Source organism: Exophiala aquamarina, assembly GCF_000709125.1.
Source record: "Exophiala aquamarina CBS 119918 chromosome Unknown aczIA-supercont1.1, whole genome shotgun sequence".
Lineage (NCBI taxonomy): Eukaryota > Fungi > Ascomycota > Eurotiomycetes > Chaetothyriales > Herpotrichiellaceae > Exophiala > Exophiala aquamarina.
In genome coordinates this window covers 1,897,809-1,916,657 of record NW_013550587.1, presented here as the reverse complement: position 1 = coordinate 1,916,657, position 18,849 = coordinate 1,897,809, and the positions used below count along the sequence as shown (strand labels likewise).

The following is an 18,849-nucleotide window of genomic DNA, read 5'->3' as shown; positions in this document are numbered from 1 at the left end:
CGATTGGGAGGGGGACCAGGGCATGGAGGGTACTTGGAACCGGCAGGCATTTTTGATTGTTGTGGTTGATGATGGAATTGGTGGCGAAGTTGATCTTGGTAATGGTTTTATGCAGCGTGTTGATTTCTGTGGGCGCTGAACGTCGTTGTGAACAGATAGCGTGAGTGTAGAGGTTGATATATATATTAAATTTATGTTGGAGCCTGTGAGTACTCGGGAGAGTGCTGGACTGGTGTTGCAATGCGGGAAACGTGTCAATCTTTGGGAAGGGGGACTGAAGCATATTTATTTTTCCAACAGGCAGCCTTTTCCCCCGTAGGCCCGACAAAGGTGTTCCAGAAATGGTGACGAGGGCCACAGTCATCAGCCATCCTTGCTATCCTTGTTGACGAGGGTTCCCTTGAATAGCCCACCCAGGTGGATCCCGGCCTGAAAGTTTGCAAAGATGTGACATGATTTTGACACGCAAGTCTTTGATCAGGGCCAGGAGGACCCCCCCTGGATCGACCCCCTCGATGCGGCATAGTTAGACGTCCTTGGCCCGCTGGCTAGAAGAAGACGCTAAAGAGCTCTGACGCTGAAAGGGATGACCCAGCTGACCGGTTCTCGACTGGGGTTACAGGGTGGATAGGAGGAGATTGATGCGGCTTCATCTTTGTTTGCACTCTGGTGGTTGTCTCAACACTGCCCTTCTCTTTGTTTGCCTGGTCCCCACTGTAACAATCCTGAGCCTCCAAACTTCCCGAGGCCTCTCCTAAATTCCTACCCAGCGCACAAGTGCTTTGCCGTGCCCGAATTTGGCTTTCCAAGCCGGGATTAAATGATGCGGGTTGATAATACGGCCTATTTCTTTTGTTTGATTTCCACCCCACTCACTCTCGTCCTTAGCCTGGCGGTGTGTGATGTGCGCAAATTTCGGGGAACCTGTTCGGGCTGGCAGATCTTGGCTGGACCTGGACCTGTTCCAACCCAAGCAGCAATAGCGGTGTTGGGCACTTATTCATGAGGCTGCAAGCTGTCCGTCCAGGTGTCCACTATTTAGTGGTCGTAAACGAGCGGTAAGGACCAGGGAACTTCGAATCGAGGGGAAATATCATTCTAGCACACGTTTTCATCCTCTGCGCCCTGCATCCGGCCTCGTACCACCATCAAACCGGTCGTGGGTGGGTGTGAAAAAACTTCGGCACCGTGGTCTTTCCGACAAGGTCCAGCGCTTCAATTTTCGCCAGGCCAACCTACTCGTAGCTCTCGTATCCAACTTCTTCCCGGAGTTCGGAAATGCGCTTCCCAGTCTCGGGAAATGCAAAAGTATTTTTGGTCAGCATTTGAACTCGTGATCACGACCAAGGCAGTCATCGTTTTGACCCATGTCCGTTGCCTGCTTGGGGTGTGTGTCAGATGCCACCACTATTGGTGCTGCAGCCCTGCTTCAACCGACCACGTTTTTCTCAAGGTTGGGCTACGCCCGGATTACCCGGGTAAAACTGCAAACTCTCGGTGCGCACTATGACGCCTTGACTCATCGGTGGCAGCGTTGGTTCCTACAGACCTGTCCGAGCGCTCACCCCGTTGTTATTCCTGGAACACTGATTGGTAGGCAAAGCGGTTCTACGGGAACCTTTCTGCTTGGTACCCAGGTTTCCAGCCGAGTTCACCAGCTGGTGGATGGATAGGGCTTATCAGCATCACGGATGGTAGAATGTCTTTTTGCTGGATTGTTCGGCTAGCCTCTGTCACGCGGGCTCTGTTTCACAAATTGGGGGAGCGCGCGGCTCGATTGGGTGACATTCTCAGGCACATTCTTCGAGTGTGTCTGCGACCCGAAACAGGTTATAGCATGGGCTAGTATACGGTAGGACTTCTTTGTATGCGGAACTGAGACCTCGGTTGAATCATGGCAAGAACTGACGACGAGGATTCCGCGGGCGGCAGGTCCAGCTCGATAACGGTTGTGAGTTGGAGGGGTGACGCATGTTGACGACGCTGTTTCTCCCGTTATTATGCAGTCATGATGATCCTTCTCAAACGAGTGTTTCATCTCCTAGGGCCATCATCGCACCAGTTCATCAGCGGTTCCTACACAGATGCAGACTTCACAGTACGGAGTACATACGAGTCCGTCGTGATGATAGTCAGGAGCTTCAACCCGTTGAAGGGTTGGTGGCATTAGTTAGAGTGTGCGGGTTCCTGAAGATCCCATTGCCACTCACCACCATCAGTCTTGATCGCCGCATGGCCTTTTGCCACCCCCCCTTAAGAATTCGCATCTTTTGAGCCTGGCTTGTTTCAGATTTACTCCTGAGTTGCGCAGCGTTCTCGGGCTAGACGAAAAAGGTGCCAACCACACAGTTCGCCGCACTTGATTTTGAAAATATCTTCCAGGTTGATGTCATGTTTGCGCCAACTGTGTTAGCGATGTTAACAACCGAACATCACCGTATGTAAATCTTGATGTGGGCTCAAGAGCCTACAAGCGATCGTCTCAGGGTTGGGTTCAAGCCAAGACTTGTCTCACACTGGTGACAACATTGTTGGGTGGACCTCGGGTTCATTGGAGGTAGGAAACAGGTCTTCCCTCATGCAACACCACAGCAACAGAAGAGAACACGGTGCCTTGTCCAGTTGTCAGCTGAGGGCCCAAGCACGCCACATGCGCCAACTACTAAACGCAAAACTGCCGACCCCAATCATCCTGGGTGGCTCGGGCGCCTTCATCTTGGATCTTGGGTCGCAACCGGGGGCTTCGCTTCTCGAATCTCGCACTCGTTCTTCGCCATTGCCCTTTCTTGCTTAGACCCGAAGAGATTAATAAGGGCGGCTAGATGGCGTAAGTACAGTAGCATCGTGCTTGACTTTGATTACGGAGTACGGAGTACGGAGTTCTTAACGGCCAGTTTGCAACACCATGGCCTCGGCTAGGACACCACGGGCTGATGGGCTTGGTACTGAAAGGATGAAGTTCCTGATTATCCATACTCCGTATTGATTGAGCCTCATGGCTCCAACTTGCGCAACCTACTTGTAGCCCGGGATTCATGTGAGGGCATTCTCCGTATTGCAGGTTTTTTGCATGAGTCGCATGATGGTGGTCCGATGAATAATTCACCACGAACAAACCGCCTCTTCACAAAGAGTCTCGTATTCCTGCCCAGGGAAGCTACATTGCTAGATGTCAATCAGGCTGAGTTTGCGCGAACACTTCTCGCTCACGCCGACAATGTGGATTGGACTTCGTAGACTATCCGAACTTTTGTTGAGAATGTGGAAGTTATCGGTTAGAGTCCTCACAGCACCAAGGCACCACTGGCACTATCGTTCGCTTGAGGCGTACAGACCGCCCAACCAGTCAAGCCCATTTCCTGATTCAACCAGCGCCGTTCGAGTTTTGAAAACGGAAACCAGGTGGGACGGGTCTGGCCGGAAACTCATTGCTGGCTGCACGGAGCTCAGGAGTAAAAGGGGCTGCCACAACCACGTGGAGATGGCGTGACCCCAACGCCACAACATGCACCCCAAGCGGACCCAAATCACAAAGAATTGAGATCTGTCACATTTGATTGACACTTCAAAACTAATGCAGCTCCTTTGCGGAGATGAACGTGACAAGTCAATCACCTTCATATCTGATACAACCCCGGGATTCCGCTGAAGAATTTGCAACTGTTTCGAGGATGGACAAGCGAGCTCACTCCAGAGAACCCCAAGGGCCCTGAGCGTCAGTCTTTACCTAGCACTTGGTTTCGTCAAATGCGATCAGCAAGAATGCCCTGCAAGATTGGAACAATTCTATCCTCCTGGCCTGTGTCTTTTAGACGACACATGCAATTTGTGTCGGAAGGGATTTGGCCTACTGTGGGATAGACCGTTTTGTGGGTGAAATTTATGTGTCCTGACTCATGCGGCAATTACGCGCTGAGCCTCAAAATTCATCTTCTTTTTGCTGTTGCGTTGATGCAATCCAGTCTTGCATCAGTGCCTGAGTGTTACCCTCTGTCCCAACGTTCTTTTGGCCGGGGCCACCTTTTCGTTCAACGAAGAGGCAGAGCACCCAACCCCATATACTGAAACCTTCGTAGGTCGTCTTGAACCCAAGTTTCTTCTTGTCATCATCAAGAGGTGCATCCGGGTTAGCATCTTCGTCTCCGAATGGTTGCTGAGCATCCATATCATCATCAACCGCAGGTATATCGTGAAGCACTACGTCATGTTCATCCTCTTCATCCCGAATCCATACTGAATCTTGGTGAGCTGCCCTGGTCAGTCTGCCGCCATCATTCGTTTTTATCGGAGGCTTTTGCTTGAAAGTCTTGTTCTTGATGAGCAAGGAATGTCGAGTTCTAATTTCCGTGAGGAAGATTGAAACCTCAAAGTCATCTGACACCATGGTTATGAGGGCTTTCAACAAAGGTACTCTGGCATCCCTGACCTTGCTTGACACTATCCTTGACAGTCTTCTTCTTCTTTCCTTTGCCTCGTGCTGTTTCATTCTCTTCCCTTAATTTCAGAAGGATGAGTGGCTTTACTGCTTCAAAAACACGTGGCAAGGCTGGATCGCTCTCCTTCAGCAACCATCGTGGCTCGTCTGCGGGGTTTTCTAGAAAGACGCGACATTCAAGGACTGAATGCCTGCTGATCCGGAGATATCTTCTTATTGGAGCCATGATTTCTCGGTGGAGTCTGGATCCTTGTGTCCGGGGCTCTCCATTGACGCTGACGAGAGAGAAACTTGGGCTCGTCCCAACCCAAGAATTCAAAGCCGATGTCGAGATTCTGCCAAGATCAGAGATAAGATAAGATTGACTCCTTTTCAACCTCCAACTGCTCTTGCCACGGGTTACTCCTCTGCCGAAACGTAAAAAGTCGGCTTCGAATCTCGTCGAAGAAATAACATTACGCAGTGTAAACAAAGTGGCCAGACGGGGCTCCCCAAGCTCCAGGGTGTTCGATTTGAATACTCCGTATGGATGATCACGTGTCGTTTCAAAAGATCGTGGTACTATAATTATGATAGGATCGATCTAGGAACGATGATCACGACCGATTCGATGATGGCAAGGTCTACTATCGAGAAGGAACTAAAGCTAGACATTCCTCCGATCTCCAGGCCCTTCAGGAAGCGTTCAATAGCTTTCACCAAGACAGGCTGACCCGAAAATTTATAGACTGCCTCACTCGCTTTCCAGGATCTCAACCTCGGACTTGGGACTGCGGCTTCAGGTTCTAAATGCCTGTGAACAATTTGTCTCCAAAAGATCTAATCGGCTAGACTGACTGGAATGGCATAATTCTGAATGAAGTCTCTGATGCAACGAGGGTTAGGCTTCTCTTCATCCGAGGGTCCAATATCTGGTCTCTCCAAACATATTGTTGGTCATCGTGCTTGATTTGGTGTAGGTTCCATCATCATCTTGCTAGATTAATCAGAAGAGCCCAGCCTCAAACCATCGTATCGTGAGGCTGAAAGGTCGAGGCGTTTGGTTGAAGGTCAGATGCTCATAGCTGCTTCCACCTCCAATGATGATGATGATGATGATGCGTCACCATTTTCGACTTCAGTACTCCATAATCTGTACCCAGTAGTCTCTCCGCCATGTACAGGAACATCCCCACCTTCCACTTTAGCAGGCGAACTTGAATGTCAAAAAATTCCAATAGAATAAGGATCGTTGCTTGGAGTCTTACCCAGCGAAGTCGCTCACTCTCGCTTATCTCAACCGATTCGTAAGGATCGGCCGTTGACTGTTGGCAGAAGTGAACAACTCATATTTGACCTAATCCTGAACTTAATGACGTTCCAAGCTCACATAGAGCCTGTCGGTCCAGATTATAGAGCACTTTTGCGCTTTGACCTCTCACTTCGCTGGTATAGTCGTGGGAAACGAACTGAATATGTGAACAATTGATTCACCCGCAAGGCTGCACAGGATATCCAGCAAGACCTACAAGGTTGTACGTCATTGTGTGATAAGGGGTACCATCCAGTAGGCTTACGAGTAGGCCTCCCAGCACAGCCACGGGAGGACTGGGAACGCAGGGGATGTGTGGACATCAGGCAAATTGCCTTCTGTCGATCCACACCAGTTGAGGGCAGGATGGACGGGTTCAACAATAACAGATGTACGGAGTAGTCGTACAAACACTATGGTTGATTGATGATAGATGATTGATTGAACTGGTCTTGAACTTGACGTCAACGTGACTGAACCCAAGATTTTCAAGATTCAATATCAGCAGATTCATTCTCATGGCCATACTCGTAACACGCATCAACGATATCGCTGGGAAGAATGGCAGGTTGAGGGTCAAGGCGTCAAGGGGGGTTTGAAGCACCTCGCGCTTGACAAAGAAAGGCTAGCGCCAACGCCGCGATACGCACTATGATTGGCTGTATTTGGACTTGGCGACGCCCCTTTTCTATCATCAAACATGGGTTACGCGTTTCATGGGCTTCCCTTCGCGCAACTAGTGAACCAGGGTGCTCCGTTCCTTTCCTCTCTGCGAGGCTCATACCGCCTCCGCCTCTGCCTCTGCCTCTGCCTCTGGCACTAGATGGTCGAATATCTCGTGGCCTTCAGGCTGTTCTCAGGTTTGCCCTCCCTCGTTAGCTCTCCTACCTGTCGACCACACCCTCTTTGTGTCGCGACGCTGCCACTCTTTCATCGTCTCGTGCTGTCTCTCATTTCTTCCTCTCTGAAGTCGCGCTGTGCGGCGACTCAGATATACACTCTTTTTGAACACTTGACCCGTAAACATTCCAAGCACCGTCCAAGCGTCGCCCAATTTCCAACCTCAACGCACGGCCAACACACCTCAAGACCCGGAGTCAACCACCCCATTACTTTAAACAAAGAAAAAACCTGTCTTACAATTGACTCAAGACTCAATCCCATTCAGTGTAGAACAGAAAATATCCAGCAAACACCAACAGCCATGCATTCCCTCGTCCCCTCTAGCATCGCCCTGCTCTCGCTTCTGTCCACCTCCTTTGCCCAGACATTCACATCATGCAATCCCTTGGAGAAAGATGACTGTCCTGATATGCAGGCGTTGGGCGTTTCCAACTACAGCATCGATTTCCGAAAGAGTATGATGTCCGACGAAGTATGGAACACAACTGCAGGAACGGTGGATTTCGACAACCCGGGCGCACTATTTACCATCAACAAGCGAGGAGACGCTCCCACAGTCCAGACCAACTTCTACCTCTTTTTTGGCCAGGTCGAGGTCATCATGAAAGCGTCTGTCGGTCAAGGTGTTGTATCGTCGATAGTCATGCAGTCGGAGGATCTAGACGAAGTAGATTGGGAGTGGATCGGAGGAAATGATTCATACGTACAAACAAACTACTTCGGCAAAGGCAACACCTCCAGCTTCGATCGTGCCGTCTGGCACCCTGTCAGCAAGCCCCAAGACGAGTACCACAATTACACCGTAGACTGGTCGAGAGAACAGCTCGAATGGTTTATTGATGGCCAGTCCATCCGCGTGCTCAAGGCTGAGGATGCCAACGGAGGCAAGAACTTCCCCCAGACGCCCTGCAACGTCCGTCTGGGAATCTGGGCCGGTGGTGATCCTAAGAACCCCAACGGTACCATTGAATGGGCTGGTGGCGAAACAACCTATGATGATACACCATACACCATGACCGTCCAATCTGTCCGCGTCAGTGATGCAACTCAAGCCACTCAATATCAATGGGGTGACCGAACCGGCAGCTGGCAAAGCATCAAGGTCGTCAAGTAAGTAACTCCACTTTCTTTGAACTCCCCCAGCATATGGCCTAGCAGGCAGGACTAACTGAAGCCCCTCAACAGCAACACCGAGCCGATCAAACTTGACGGTCAGAACAGCGGGTCCACGGTGCAGAGCATCGAGCAGAAATGGAACGGACTCAGCGCGCAGACCAAATACATCATCGGCGGCGTCGTGGGTGGCGTGGTTCTCCTCGCCATCCTCATCTTTGCTTTCTGCTGCATCCGCCAACGCCGGGCAGGCAAGCACGAGAAGCTGATCGAGGACGCCAAGTACGAGAAGAACGCCGCCGAGGTCCTGGCCTACCGCAACGGCATGTCGCGCATGCGCACTGAAACCTTCAACAAGGGCGGCGTCCATGTCACCGCTTCGCCAGTCATGGGGAATGCCGGTGCGACCATATACCAGAACCGCGGCCAGACACAGCCCATGATGGGACCTGGCGCCATGAGCCCCAACCCGGGCTATGGCTATGCACAAAGCGTGTCCTCGTATGGAAGTCGAGGCGGATATCAGAAATACTGAGGTTGGGATGCACTCGAGCTCTCACGCCTCTCTTGAGCCTCCACGCACACCGGTACGTGCATAGCACAGTTCGACGTTCGGCTCTCCTCGACGTGCATGTGGTAAATACACATATCAGAGTTTAATCTACGACCCAACCTTTCGAAAACCCTCACGAAAGTTTTGGCTACCCACGACTATGTCACCTAGCGAAAACATCATGATCCCACATCCTTTGGTCATCTTGCGCGGTAAACAACAAGAAGCATAGTGGTGGTATGTGCATGTACAATAGCAAAACAAGAAGAAAACCCAGTTCTGGTGGACGATGACTTTTCCTCATATTTCCCCTATCTCTCTGATGAGCTAGCAAAGCGTTTTGTGCTTTTCTGGACTAACTAAGACCATGCTACGGGCTTGACTACCCAGGTAGTGTGTCTCATATCTCCTTATGAGTTTGTTGATAGCTCGACCAATTATTGTAAAGACATAATGGCTTGTCTCACTCCTTGTCCATCAGTTCCTGTCTTCATTGCTTTTATTGGCTGAAGTTGGCCATTCATACCCCGTTCCCATGTCCGTCCGTCCGCCCAAGCAAGATCGTCTTCCTCATGAGTCAGTCATTTGTCAGAGTGGGTTCACACTGACTTCTCATCACAGTTCCCCTCGTCTCTGGCGAGCCCCTTGCCCTTAACGTCTTCTGCAGATCCAAGAACTGGCGCGGTCTCTTTGACCATGGCTGGACCACCGACACCAACACCGTTGCTGGATGCGGGCTTGTGCTTCTTGATCTCCACCAATTTGACCTCTCCAGGCTTGACCCATCGGGCAACAGCGAACGGTCTGCGCGCGTTGACCTTGACTTTGGATTTCATGTCGTCGGGCAAATAGAACCCTGCGTCGACGCATCGTCCTTGAAAAGTGACTTCGCGAAGTCTCTTTGCGTCGAACCAGCGGAAGAACGGGCCGGCGTCGACAACGAAGTTCTTCAGAGTCAAGTGAGTGATTGGCAGGAAGCGTAGATTCTCAAGTGGTAACTCAGTGCCGACCAACAACTGAGCTGCTTTGATGGCTTGCTGGTCGAGGTATTCTCCATAACCAAACTCTTCGTGCAAGGTGCCTTCGCCGTGATATCCCAGATATTCCGATGCCGCGCTTTGACTGTCGGCAAGGGCATCATATGACCACGTGTCATTGATGGGACGGTATCTGAGCTTGGAACCCTTGCTGATAGGCTTCATCTCTGGTTCGAGGGCCATTTCAAGGCGAACGTGAGTGAGGTTTTTGTTGACCCAGCAGGTGGCGAAGATCAGAGGTTGGTAGGATCGCATCATTCCGGTGACTTGAAGGTAGCGGAGGTTGTGGTAGGTGATGAGAGGTTTGAGGTCATTGTAGGGGAAGACATCCTTGTCATCGTCCTCATCGTCATTGCCTTCATCTTCGCCTTCATTCTCGTTGACTTTGATGGGCCAGAAGAGATCGATGTTCAACACATCGCGCTCCTTGTCGAGGTGACGCCAGAGGTGAGGACGGAAGTTAGGGATGGGCTTGTCACGACTTCCAAGGTCGACGCTGGGGACTAGTGAGAGATTGTCAAAAGATTTGGCCAACAAAGGCATACCTGTCAACCGAGCTTTGGGAGCCATTGTTGCTGGTGATATTGGGTTTGGCGAGCTTTCGAATGCGCCCCGTCCCAGTGCTAGGAGAGCCTTGTGGACTAGCGCCATTTTGTTCTGCCGGTCCGCGAGGCTGGCCACCTGGAATGTTAAACAGACGCTTGTTGGATGAAAGACCTCTAGCTGAAGGGTGGCGTGTCATATTTGCCAAGGAAGCTGTATGTGGTGGCTCTTCAAGGACAGCACGGCTTCTTGAACCTCTCTTGGGAGTGTCAAGACCGCCTGTGGACGAAGGAGAGGTAAGAGGACGTGAGAAGTTAGGGGTAGACGAAGAATGCGACATGCTGACTGATAAAGCAGCGATGCGGTTTGCCTAAAGGCGTGTGTTTGCGTGAAAGAGAGCGCAGCTGGGGACGCGCTGAAGATAGTCACAAGTTCACCCAGGAATTCATACTGCGATACCCCTCGTTTGGTTTACCCCGACATGGCCAGAGGTGAGGACTTGTGATCAGGGCGATCTGCAACATCCTGAACAGTCTTGCGATCTCATGTCTTCCCTCCGTCAATCGCTTGACTCACAGTGCGAGCAAGTGCCATCACAACGGCAGCCGTTCCCGATGTGCTTCAGGAGGAGACGAAGAAATCCCGGCCGCAAATGTCCTTGTCCCTGTGATTAAAAAGCCTACATCGTACTCATCCTCGCTTTACGCATGATATAGGGTCTCCAGACACAGATACTATACCTTGTCATCGGCTATGAAGGTTGTTCGTGAAGCATTTCTCAAGTCTGTTCCAGGAAGGGAGACAACTTAAAGTTGCCAAGCGATCAAGCGACCACTCTCAGCCTGATCACGTGCAGAAAGACAACCCTTTACCCAAGCATACCCCTTGGAAATTCCAAGAGAGAGTGATGAAGGAGGCCTACGCAGGAGTTCAACTGTCGTGCCGCAAGATTGGCGTCAATACTTGGGTTGCTGCCTGGAAAAGTTGGTCATTGGTGAAGTCATTCCTTGTTACGGAGAAGCAGTAGCATTGGTCTATGGATAATAACACAATCCTTGTAGACGGGGATCTTCGGATATATTTATTTCAATGCAGTACAGTGTGTCACTATTGTCTTACTTTGCAGTGCCCGTACTCATGGTCTTTTGTGTCCCGAGATCTCCCCCGACGGGGACCGAAGGGCTATCGGGATGGGCGCGGACCTCAGGAGAGTCGTCAACGACTTCGCAGAAGCGATCCTTCTCGTGATCAGTTATCTGCCCAAAGCCCAGTGGAAGCCGCCCGTCTTTCTTGACCCATTTTCGAGTGGGTTCCTTAGGGTTGCTGCCTCCCGGCTGCAGTAGCTTAGTAGCAAGCCGGCCAGTGCTGGTCTGATTATACATATTCTGCAGGTCGAGCAAAATCGAGCGAGATGAAAGAATGATTGCTGCAGCCCAGAGGAAAACCAAGAGCAATATGGCCAAGATGACAAATGCCGGGATGGCGTAACGCAAGTTGTAATGGATGACCCGCTTGTATTCTGTGATACTCGCCTGTGGAAGGCCGCTGGCGGTATCGTCCACGGCAAGACTAGCTGGCCACTGCACGTATTTGGTGGAGATGGAGGTTTTTGTGCCCACCAAGCCCCCGGCAAGGCCATTCGTCATAATTAGACTAGGTATCTGCGCAGCTGAGGCGTTGTCTCGCGAAAGCCTTTGCCAGCGCTCGAGCATGGTGTAATCATATTGTCCACTGTAGTCGGCGTCACCCAAGTCAGACAGGCCGCCGTATAAATTTCCCAGTCGCCGGTTGAATCCAGAAGCGCCAGCCAGTGAGTCAGAGCCCTCAGTCTCTCCGAAATTGAGGGTCAGAAACGGGCTTGTAGCAAGCCACAGTTTCTCTGCTCGAAGTGTGTAGAATCCATCTTTGTAGCCCATCGTCTCATAGCGACTGTCAACGATGCCCCAAAGAGGATCGAACCGCATGACCTTATCGTAGCTATGCTCAGACGCCCACAGTGGTTGAGATTGCTTGTTAGGATATACTTTGTCCTTGATTTGCAATACATTGAGGTTGGCAAACTCGCCACCCGTGCCGTTGTAACGAAAGTCAACCGTTTTGATGCTGGCTCTTACGCCTGATGCGCATATATACAAATTCCTCTGGCGGGCTGAGATCCCAGTGTATGCTGGCACCGACAAATTCTCGTTGGACATTTGCAACGGAGCTCCGAGTAAAAAGCCACATTGAACAGCAGGGTATGTTATGTTGTTGGCTCTCCAGTCATTATCCGTCGTGCCCAGCTCATAGTATCCCCTACATACTTGGGCTGCAAAGATTAGCTCACAGCTGGTCAACAATGGAATACGTGGGACATACCGACAGCAGAGTAGTTCAGTGCCAAAAGCCTCTTTATACCATCGGGGTAGTGACTCAAAACAGGCACAGACGCGTTTCCTGCAGAATACTGTGATGGTATTGCAGGTGGCATTCCACCAACCCCACTCAATGCACCTTTCAAAATACTGTCGAAACTCGACTCACTGAACATCATAGCCGGAGCAGAGCTGTCGTCCTCCACCAAGATCTTTGGCACTGCCTCTGTAGCCTCGTCAAGCGGGAGAGAGATGTTGAGACTAGAAGCAACAAATACATTGTGCATGCGAGCAGCCTTATGAGCCCGACCAAACAGATCTAGAGTCTGATTATCATTCCAAGGAGGTGATTCGAGTGCACTTGCATCAAGTCCAATGAAGGCGCCTCTGTCGACTATGTAGAAGGTAGTATTATCGGTGAACGATTCCTTGGTATTTTCGACACTCATCTCGATGGACAGGTTCGTATCAGCACATTGTGTCACCGGCTCAATCCACGTGATATCTTCAGACCAAAGTCCACCATGATCTAGTCCAACTGGGATGGTGTGGTTCCTGAATCCGATCCCTGGAGTATCTCTCATATCGACTATGAGCCCTTCTGTAAGGAGGATGGAGTCCTGTGCTACCATCATTCCAATATTCTGGCTAGCGCCCCGGACGAAAGGTTCGCCTTTGTCTATGATTCCGTTCTGGTCAAACTTCCAGCGACGATACTGAATGTCAAAAAGTCCAGAGATTGTGTTGCCTCTTTCGGATGTCGCGCTAGTGAACATAGTCGTGAAGTTCGCGGGAATCGTGGTATTGATGGTGGATGTGTCATCAGTCTCCACACTTTCCCAGTGTCCTGGCTCTGTTTCGTTCATGTATACGCCTTGATACTGGCCTGGACAATTAATCACCAAGCCAGATTCGCAATATCTATTGAACTTGACATCTGGCCGAGGCATGGTAACTCTGCCCCACGGACCTGGGTCTTTGACATATTGGAATTCGACTAGCCTTGACTCGCCCGGCACAATGTCATCGTATAGTCCGAGAGGGGCAAGCACGCTGGCCACAATCAACAATGCGGCACTGGCTGTCGCAGTCCAGCTTGGGATCTTGACTCTCAGCGGAACTTGTCGCGTGTTGACAGCATCTGCTCGAACAAGGTGCGGCCAAACTGTTGTCGAGATGGTGCGATTGACGACAGACCTGAGAACATCAGAATTTCTTCCCTCCCCTAACAATTGGGGCATGAATACCATGTTACGGCACTATTCTCAGTGCCGACATACTTAACTAATATTATGACTATGGCCGCCGGAAGCAGGTACTGGACTTGTGCGCACTGTCAGCAAGAATTGTTAAAGAGTCTGAGCGTATAGTGAATAGATATACCTATCATCACCGCCGCGGCGATGAGACCAGACACCTCTGCAACGGTCAACATCTTGACCTTTGATATTTGCCCAACGTGAGAGGGTCACACCTAAGCTCTGCCCTTGTGAAAGGTGTCGAGTAAATGACTGATGTGGGCATACTTTCTTTTCCTTTAGTAATTTAGACATTGCGCCGATCATCGCTGGACCTCACAGATGGGCCAGGACCTTCTATTGGCCTGAAAGATCGAGCAGCCTGTGGGTGGGGATGGTGGGTGAGAGGAACAGCCCCTGTGAGTGCATTGGAATAAGTTTCATTTTCTTGAAAGACAAGCAATCCTTGAATGCTGGTGATTCAGTACCACGACCATTCTGCAATATTCCTCCTCTGCCCAATGGTAATGCTCTCTAGAATATAGTGTGTCACTTGGCAGACGCCCAGTTTTAATTGCGATTCCCTTAGCACGAAAGCTTGTGAAAGGCTGAAAGCTGCTTGCTCTTGGGCAGAGTTCCTTGGCAAACATGACTTTCTCTCTCTGAAGCCCGGGCCTGGTCTACTGGCCAGGATGTTGAGCGTATTCGTATTGCTTCCGTTATGAGTGACCCAGGGCAAGTACCCCCTTTTTGAAAGTGCCCACCCTCTAAGCCTGATAATCAAAGCCTGACCATGGTTATCTCTTGCCAGATTCGCCAAATCGGTGAGGAAACTATGAGTACTCCGTACTGCAACTTTCTCACCACAAAAATCCCGCCAGCACCAGTCCCCGGTGTTCGGTGAGTTCTGAACTCAACAATATGAGCCTCAGTATCACCTACCCTGGCTGTCGTACCGATGCGAACGGACCTTGTCAACTAGCAACAAGTTCGGAGAACGCTTGCTCGAGCGAGTTCGGCGACTCAAGTTTCTATGAAAGACGATACTGCATGTGTACAAACGGATACTTTAACCGTTCTTCAGAGTCAGTAAACACTTCCCTCATTCAGAAAGCGCATCCTCCACACATAACTGGTACATTGCCTGCGAACTCCCACTGACTTCTTGAACTCGGAACTCAGGTGCTATATTGACTGTTATAAATACAGCGCGACATCCACCGATTTGGTGTCGATTAGCCGGGAATCGAGATTCGTGGAACTCGACTGTGAAAGCTACTCACTGGCCATTGAGAGCCAATCGGACTTCTACAGCAGCATCTCTGCAGCAAGCCAGAGTCGCGAAGCGGCGGCTACCTCTAGCATCGCAAGTCAAGGGAATTCCTCTGCAGCAACCGCAGAAATCGGAAATGCAAGCCCAGGCTCCACAGGAAACCAGATTGCGCCACAGACAACAGTGTGGGCGGACCGACCTAGTTCGAGCGCCCAAATGCAGCAAAGCAGTGGGATTTCAACAACCAGAATTGGAAGACATAACGCTCTGTTGTTTTTCACTACAGCCCTTGCAATCCTATCTGTTTTTGGCTATCCCTAGATATCCTTTCTTTGCGACTGTTTGAATACACACTATGTTCTCTGTCGCCGGGTGGATGATTTGTCTTGGGCCACTAGGCATACTTCGCAGACTAGTCCTTTTGAAGATGCCAAATACTGGCAGTAGTTTCATTATGGGGCTTAGTGCCCTCACCATGCTGAGATAGGACAACCTATGAATATGGAGGAAGAAGGCCTAGATGATGGCTTGGTCAAAGTGGATGGGAGATGCCCTCCCTTCCACTCGCAGAGGTTCTTGTGCGCTCATAGATGATCACAGAAATCAAGTTGAAGTGCTCCATCGAGTTTCGGGGGCCGTGCATCTCCTATGATAGTGTGAGTCGCACACTTTGGCTACTCGAAGCTTATTTCTACCACTACCCAACCACTTCCTCTCTCTGACTACTTACAACAAGCCAGTCTAGTAGACTGACAAGTCCTATCTGTTCTCCATTAGGGGAGCCGTAACTTAGACTCGGTTACGTACCTAGCTATTACATAGCTGAGCAGAATCCTAGCTATGACCACAAAACTGTGGTCTCGACTCGGTTAATAAGCAATTGTTACCGATCTTTTTGGGAGCAAAGGATCCACAATCGTACACTCATGAAACTTTGACCTCGTCGATGGAAAGCCTTACGGGGACGGATAGTAGGTTTGATACTTTGTAGTTGCTTGGTGACTTCAGCTTTTATCAAATGTTTCCAGTCCCTCACTGGACAACTGGACACCCAAACGGCATTGGTAATAAATAAGCCATGTGACCGAGGCAGTGACTTCACACTAACCAAGTAGAACAACAAATGGCTACTGATCAATTGCCTCAAATCACAGCAGCTCCAACATCAGTAGTACTGATTTATCAACGGATAAGTCATCGTAAGTAAGTCAATAAAGAGCTGTCCAAGGCATGAGCAGACAATTCGATAAAATTTGGGCTTGACTTTGACGCACTTGACTTTGACACGACTTCCCCCTGTAAAGGCCCTTTCGCAACAGGCAGGTCAAAATTGACAGACACTGAAGACATAGGAGCCAGATACAGTCCCATCAATGGTATAAGAAGACGTCCCTCTTGCTTCAAGATTCGATTGCGCCCCGTTGGTTGGGTCTTGCCCAAAATAATCAATATCTCTAGTATATTGATAGTGACCAGTTATCTAGCTTGTTGGGTAGTCGAGAACAAGGCTGTGACAATGAGGCTGAGAGGATCACACGGGCCATTATCGGCTCAACGAGATACCTTTGACCAAATAGGGTTAGAGCCTTCGGGTGGCCTTTGTTGCCTGGAGGATTATGTCATAGGCCCCTCAGCCCCTCGCTCTGGGGAAACATTTGTCTGCCTTTGTTGACTACCCACGAGACACTGGTTGCAGTGGGGACAAACCCGTAGTTACATAGTTGCACGACCTCACCCGTTGCGCGAGGTGTTTACTTCACTGATGATGGTCACAAATTTGCCCTGAGCTTCATCCAAAACTTCCAGAGCAATCATGGCTAGGAGAATGTCCAACTCGAAGACGCCTGAGGGCATCTTCTCCTTTCTTGATACTGATTTGTACAAGCTGACAATGCAATGTGCGGTACTCAAATACTTTCCTACCGTCGAGGTCGAATACAAATTTACCAATCGAACACCACAGATGAGATTGAACAAACTCGCCTTTGCGTGGTTGCAGCAACAGGTCAAGAAGCTGGGGAACATCACATTGGCGCAGCAAGAGTTGGAGTTTCTGAGGAAACACTGCCCGTTTCTGAGCCCCAAATACCTGAGTTTCTTGCAGACTTTTCAACTGCGGCCTGCAGAGCATGTGGAACTCAAATTCAGGCCGGTGGATGAACTCTATGGAGATCTGGATATAATGACGAAGGGACTGTGGGTAGAGACCATCCTGTACGAGATCCCCTTGCTTGCATTGACAAGCGAGGCATACTTCAAGTTTGTGGATCAAGACTGGGATCACGAAGGACAAGAAGACAATGCGTATGCAAAAGGCATTGAGCTGCTCAAGGCGGGCTGCCTGCTGTCAGAATTTGGCTCTCGCAGAAGGAGGGATTTTCAGACACAAGATCTGGTGATCAAAGGGTTGGTGAGGGCATCAGCAGAAAAGGGTCTGCCTGGAAAGTTGACGGGCACTAGTAATGTCTACTTTGCCATGCGTCATGGGATTGCTCCAGTTGGGACCGTTGCCCATGAATGGTTCATGGGGATCGCTGCACTTACTGGGGACTATGAGAATGCGAACGTACAAGGCCTCAATTACTGGCTGGAGTGCTATGGCAAAGGTGTGCTAGGAATTGCGCTGACAGACACCTTTGGCACAGTGGATTTCTTTCGAGCTTTCAACACACCGATACCGAAGAAGATGTGGCCATCACACGACGACAAGTCGGAGAAGCCGGGTGATACATCTTCTGTGTCCAAACAACCCACTTATGCGGAGGTCTTTACAGGGATCAGACAGGACTCTGGTGATCCAAAGGAATACGTTAAGGTTGCAGGCGATTTCTATAACTCCATAGGGATCAGTGGGAAAACGATAGTCTTTTCAGATTCTTTGGACGTTGAGAAATGCTTGGAGTACAAGAAAGTGGCGGAGACATATGGATTCAAACCAGCATTTGGGGTGGGAACCTTTTTCACCAACGACTTTAAACTTAAGTCAGACTCGCAGACCAAGTCGAAGCCACTGAACATTGTGATCAAGTTGTCCAAAGCAGGCGGAAACCCGGCCATCAAGATATCAGACAACATTGGTAAAAATACAGGAGACGCCGACACAGTTGAGGATGTCAAACGTCGGCTGGGCTACCTGGAGAAGCAGTGGAGTGCAGGCGATGAAGCAAAGCGATGGTGAGAGCCCAGTGGATATGTCGCAGCCTTGTGGATTTCCTGGCCTTCTGCATGTGCTGTGGGTCTCTGGATCGAGGCTCTGTCAAAAATTGTGGGGAACTCCTTGCCGCCAAAAAGGCCCCCTTCATTCAGCTGCTGGACGAAAACCCTAGGCAGATGGAATTATTATCTTGGAGCCTGGACCGGAATGACCCACGGTTGGAAAGGCCGCCACAATGGTGACGATTGATATTCACAATGATAGGACCACAATAGTTGGTAGTGGCGAGCTGTGAGTTGTGAGCACTGCTGATCAAGACTCGAGCGGCTTGAGCATGAGCGAAGGTCGGCGGCAAAAGGCAAGAAACGGGCAATTACTGAAACATCATCTAGTGCGACATGGAACGATCCATTTTTGCCTGAGGTTTGGGTGATGAGTGGACCGACTAAGTAAGATTGAGGAAGGGTTGATTGGGCGTGGGCTTGTCGGTAAAGCATTGTGCTAAGTCAGCAGGCAGGGTGGGCGAGCGACACAGTTGGGGAGGACCAAGCAGCGCCAATTCTAATTACTGTCCTCCGTACCACTTCGGCGAAGATACCTTGTTCCATGCGGATGTCAGGCATTCCACGTCTTTTCGCAAAACGAACGATTTGCGTCGAATATAACATAAATGACATACAGTAGCACTCGGACATCAACACCTCGTACGTGATAGATTAATTGTTGATCGATCATGCCAGAATGGGGCCTGAAATGCACAGCAGTCCAGAATACCATGGGGCGTCGCCAGAGCCAAGGAGGCTAGACACCGACCGTAAACACCTTGTTTGATATAGTTCGCAAAGGTCTCCTGAATGGGGTGAAGCGTGAGCCCCTCGGAGGCCGCTACGTCTCGACTCCGTGGTGGACTGGGTGGCCGTGGGTGCTGCCCAGCCCGAGGGGTCTTCTGTGGCCC

The 18,849-nt window shown here is 50.3% G+C and overlaps 5 protein-coding genes across 5 annotated transcripts; 2 read left to right on the top strand and 3 right to left on the bottom strand.

Moving 5' to 3' along the window:
* Window positions 1–3,919: 3,919 nt before the first annotated feature.
* Window positions 3,920–4,661, bottom strand: A1O9_00676 (uncharacterized protein; the record flags this gene model as incomplete). Its single annotated transcript, XM_013409839.1, has 2 exons — window positions 3,920–4,374; window positions 4,427–4,661. The coding sequence occupies 2 exons, from the start codon at window positions 4,659–4,661 to the stop codon at window positions 3,920–3,922; spliced, it is 690 nt and encodes a 229-aa protein (XP_013265293.1).
* A 2,269-nt stretch (window positions 4,662–6,930) lies between these two features.
* A1O9_00675 (murein transglycosylase) lies at window positions 6,931–8,277 on the top strand (the record flags this gene model as incomplete). Its single annotated transcript, XM_013409838.1, has 2 exons — window positions 6,931–7,739; window positions 7,815–8,277. The coding sequence occupies 2 exons, from the start codon at window positions 6,931–6,933 to the stop codon at window positions 8,275–8,277; spliced, it is 1,272 nt and encodes a 423-aa protein (XP_013265292.1).
* Window positions 8,278–8,894: 617 nt separating this feature from the next.
* On the bottom strand, window positions 8,895–9,983 carry A1O9_00674 (uncharacterized protein; the record flags this gene model as incomplete). Its single annotated transcript, XM_013409837.1, has 2 exons — window positions 8,895–9,835; window positions 9,878–9,983. 2 exons carry the CDS (start codon window positions 9,981–9,983, stop codon window positions 8,895–8,897), a joined length of 1,047 nt encoding a protein of 348 aa, XP_013265291.1.
* A 1,007-nt stretch (window positions 9,984–10,990) lies between these two features.
* Window positions 10,991–13,479, bottom strand: A1O9_00673 (uncharacterized protein; the record flags this gene model as incomplete). The annotated part of the gene is made up of 2 exons (XM_013409836.1): window positions 10,991–12,183; window positions 12,234–13,479. The coding sequence occupies 2 exons, from the start codon at window positions 13,477–13,479 to the stop codon at window positions 10,991–10,993; spliced, it is 2,439 nt and encodes an 812-aa protein (XP_013265290.1).
* A 3,086-nt stretch (window positions 13,480–16,565) lies between these two features.
* Window positions 16,566–17,918, top strand: A1O9_00672 (nicotinate phosphoribosyltransferase; the record flags this gene model as incomplete). Its single annotated transcript, XM_013409835.1, has 1 exon — window positions 16,566–17,918. One exon carries the CDS (start codon window positions 16,566–16,568, stop codon window positions 17,916–17,918), a length of 1,353 nt encoding a protein of 450 aa, XP_013265289.1.
* Between the last annotated feature and the right edge of the window lie 931 nt (window positions 17,919–18,849).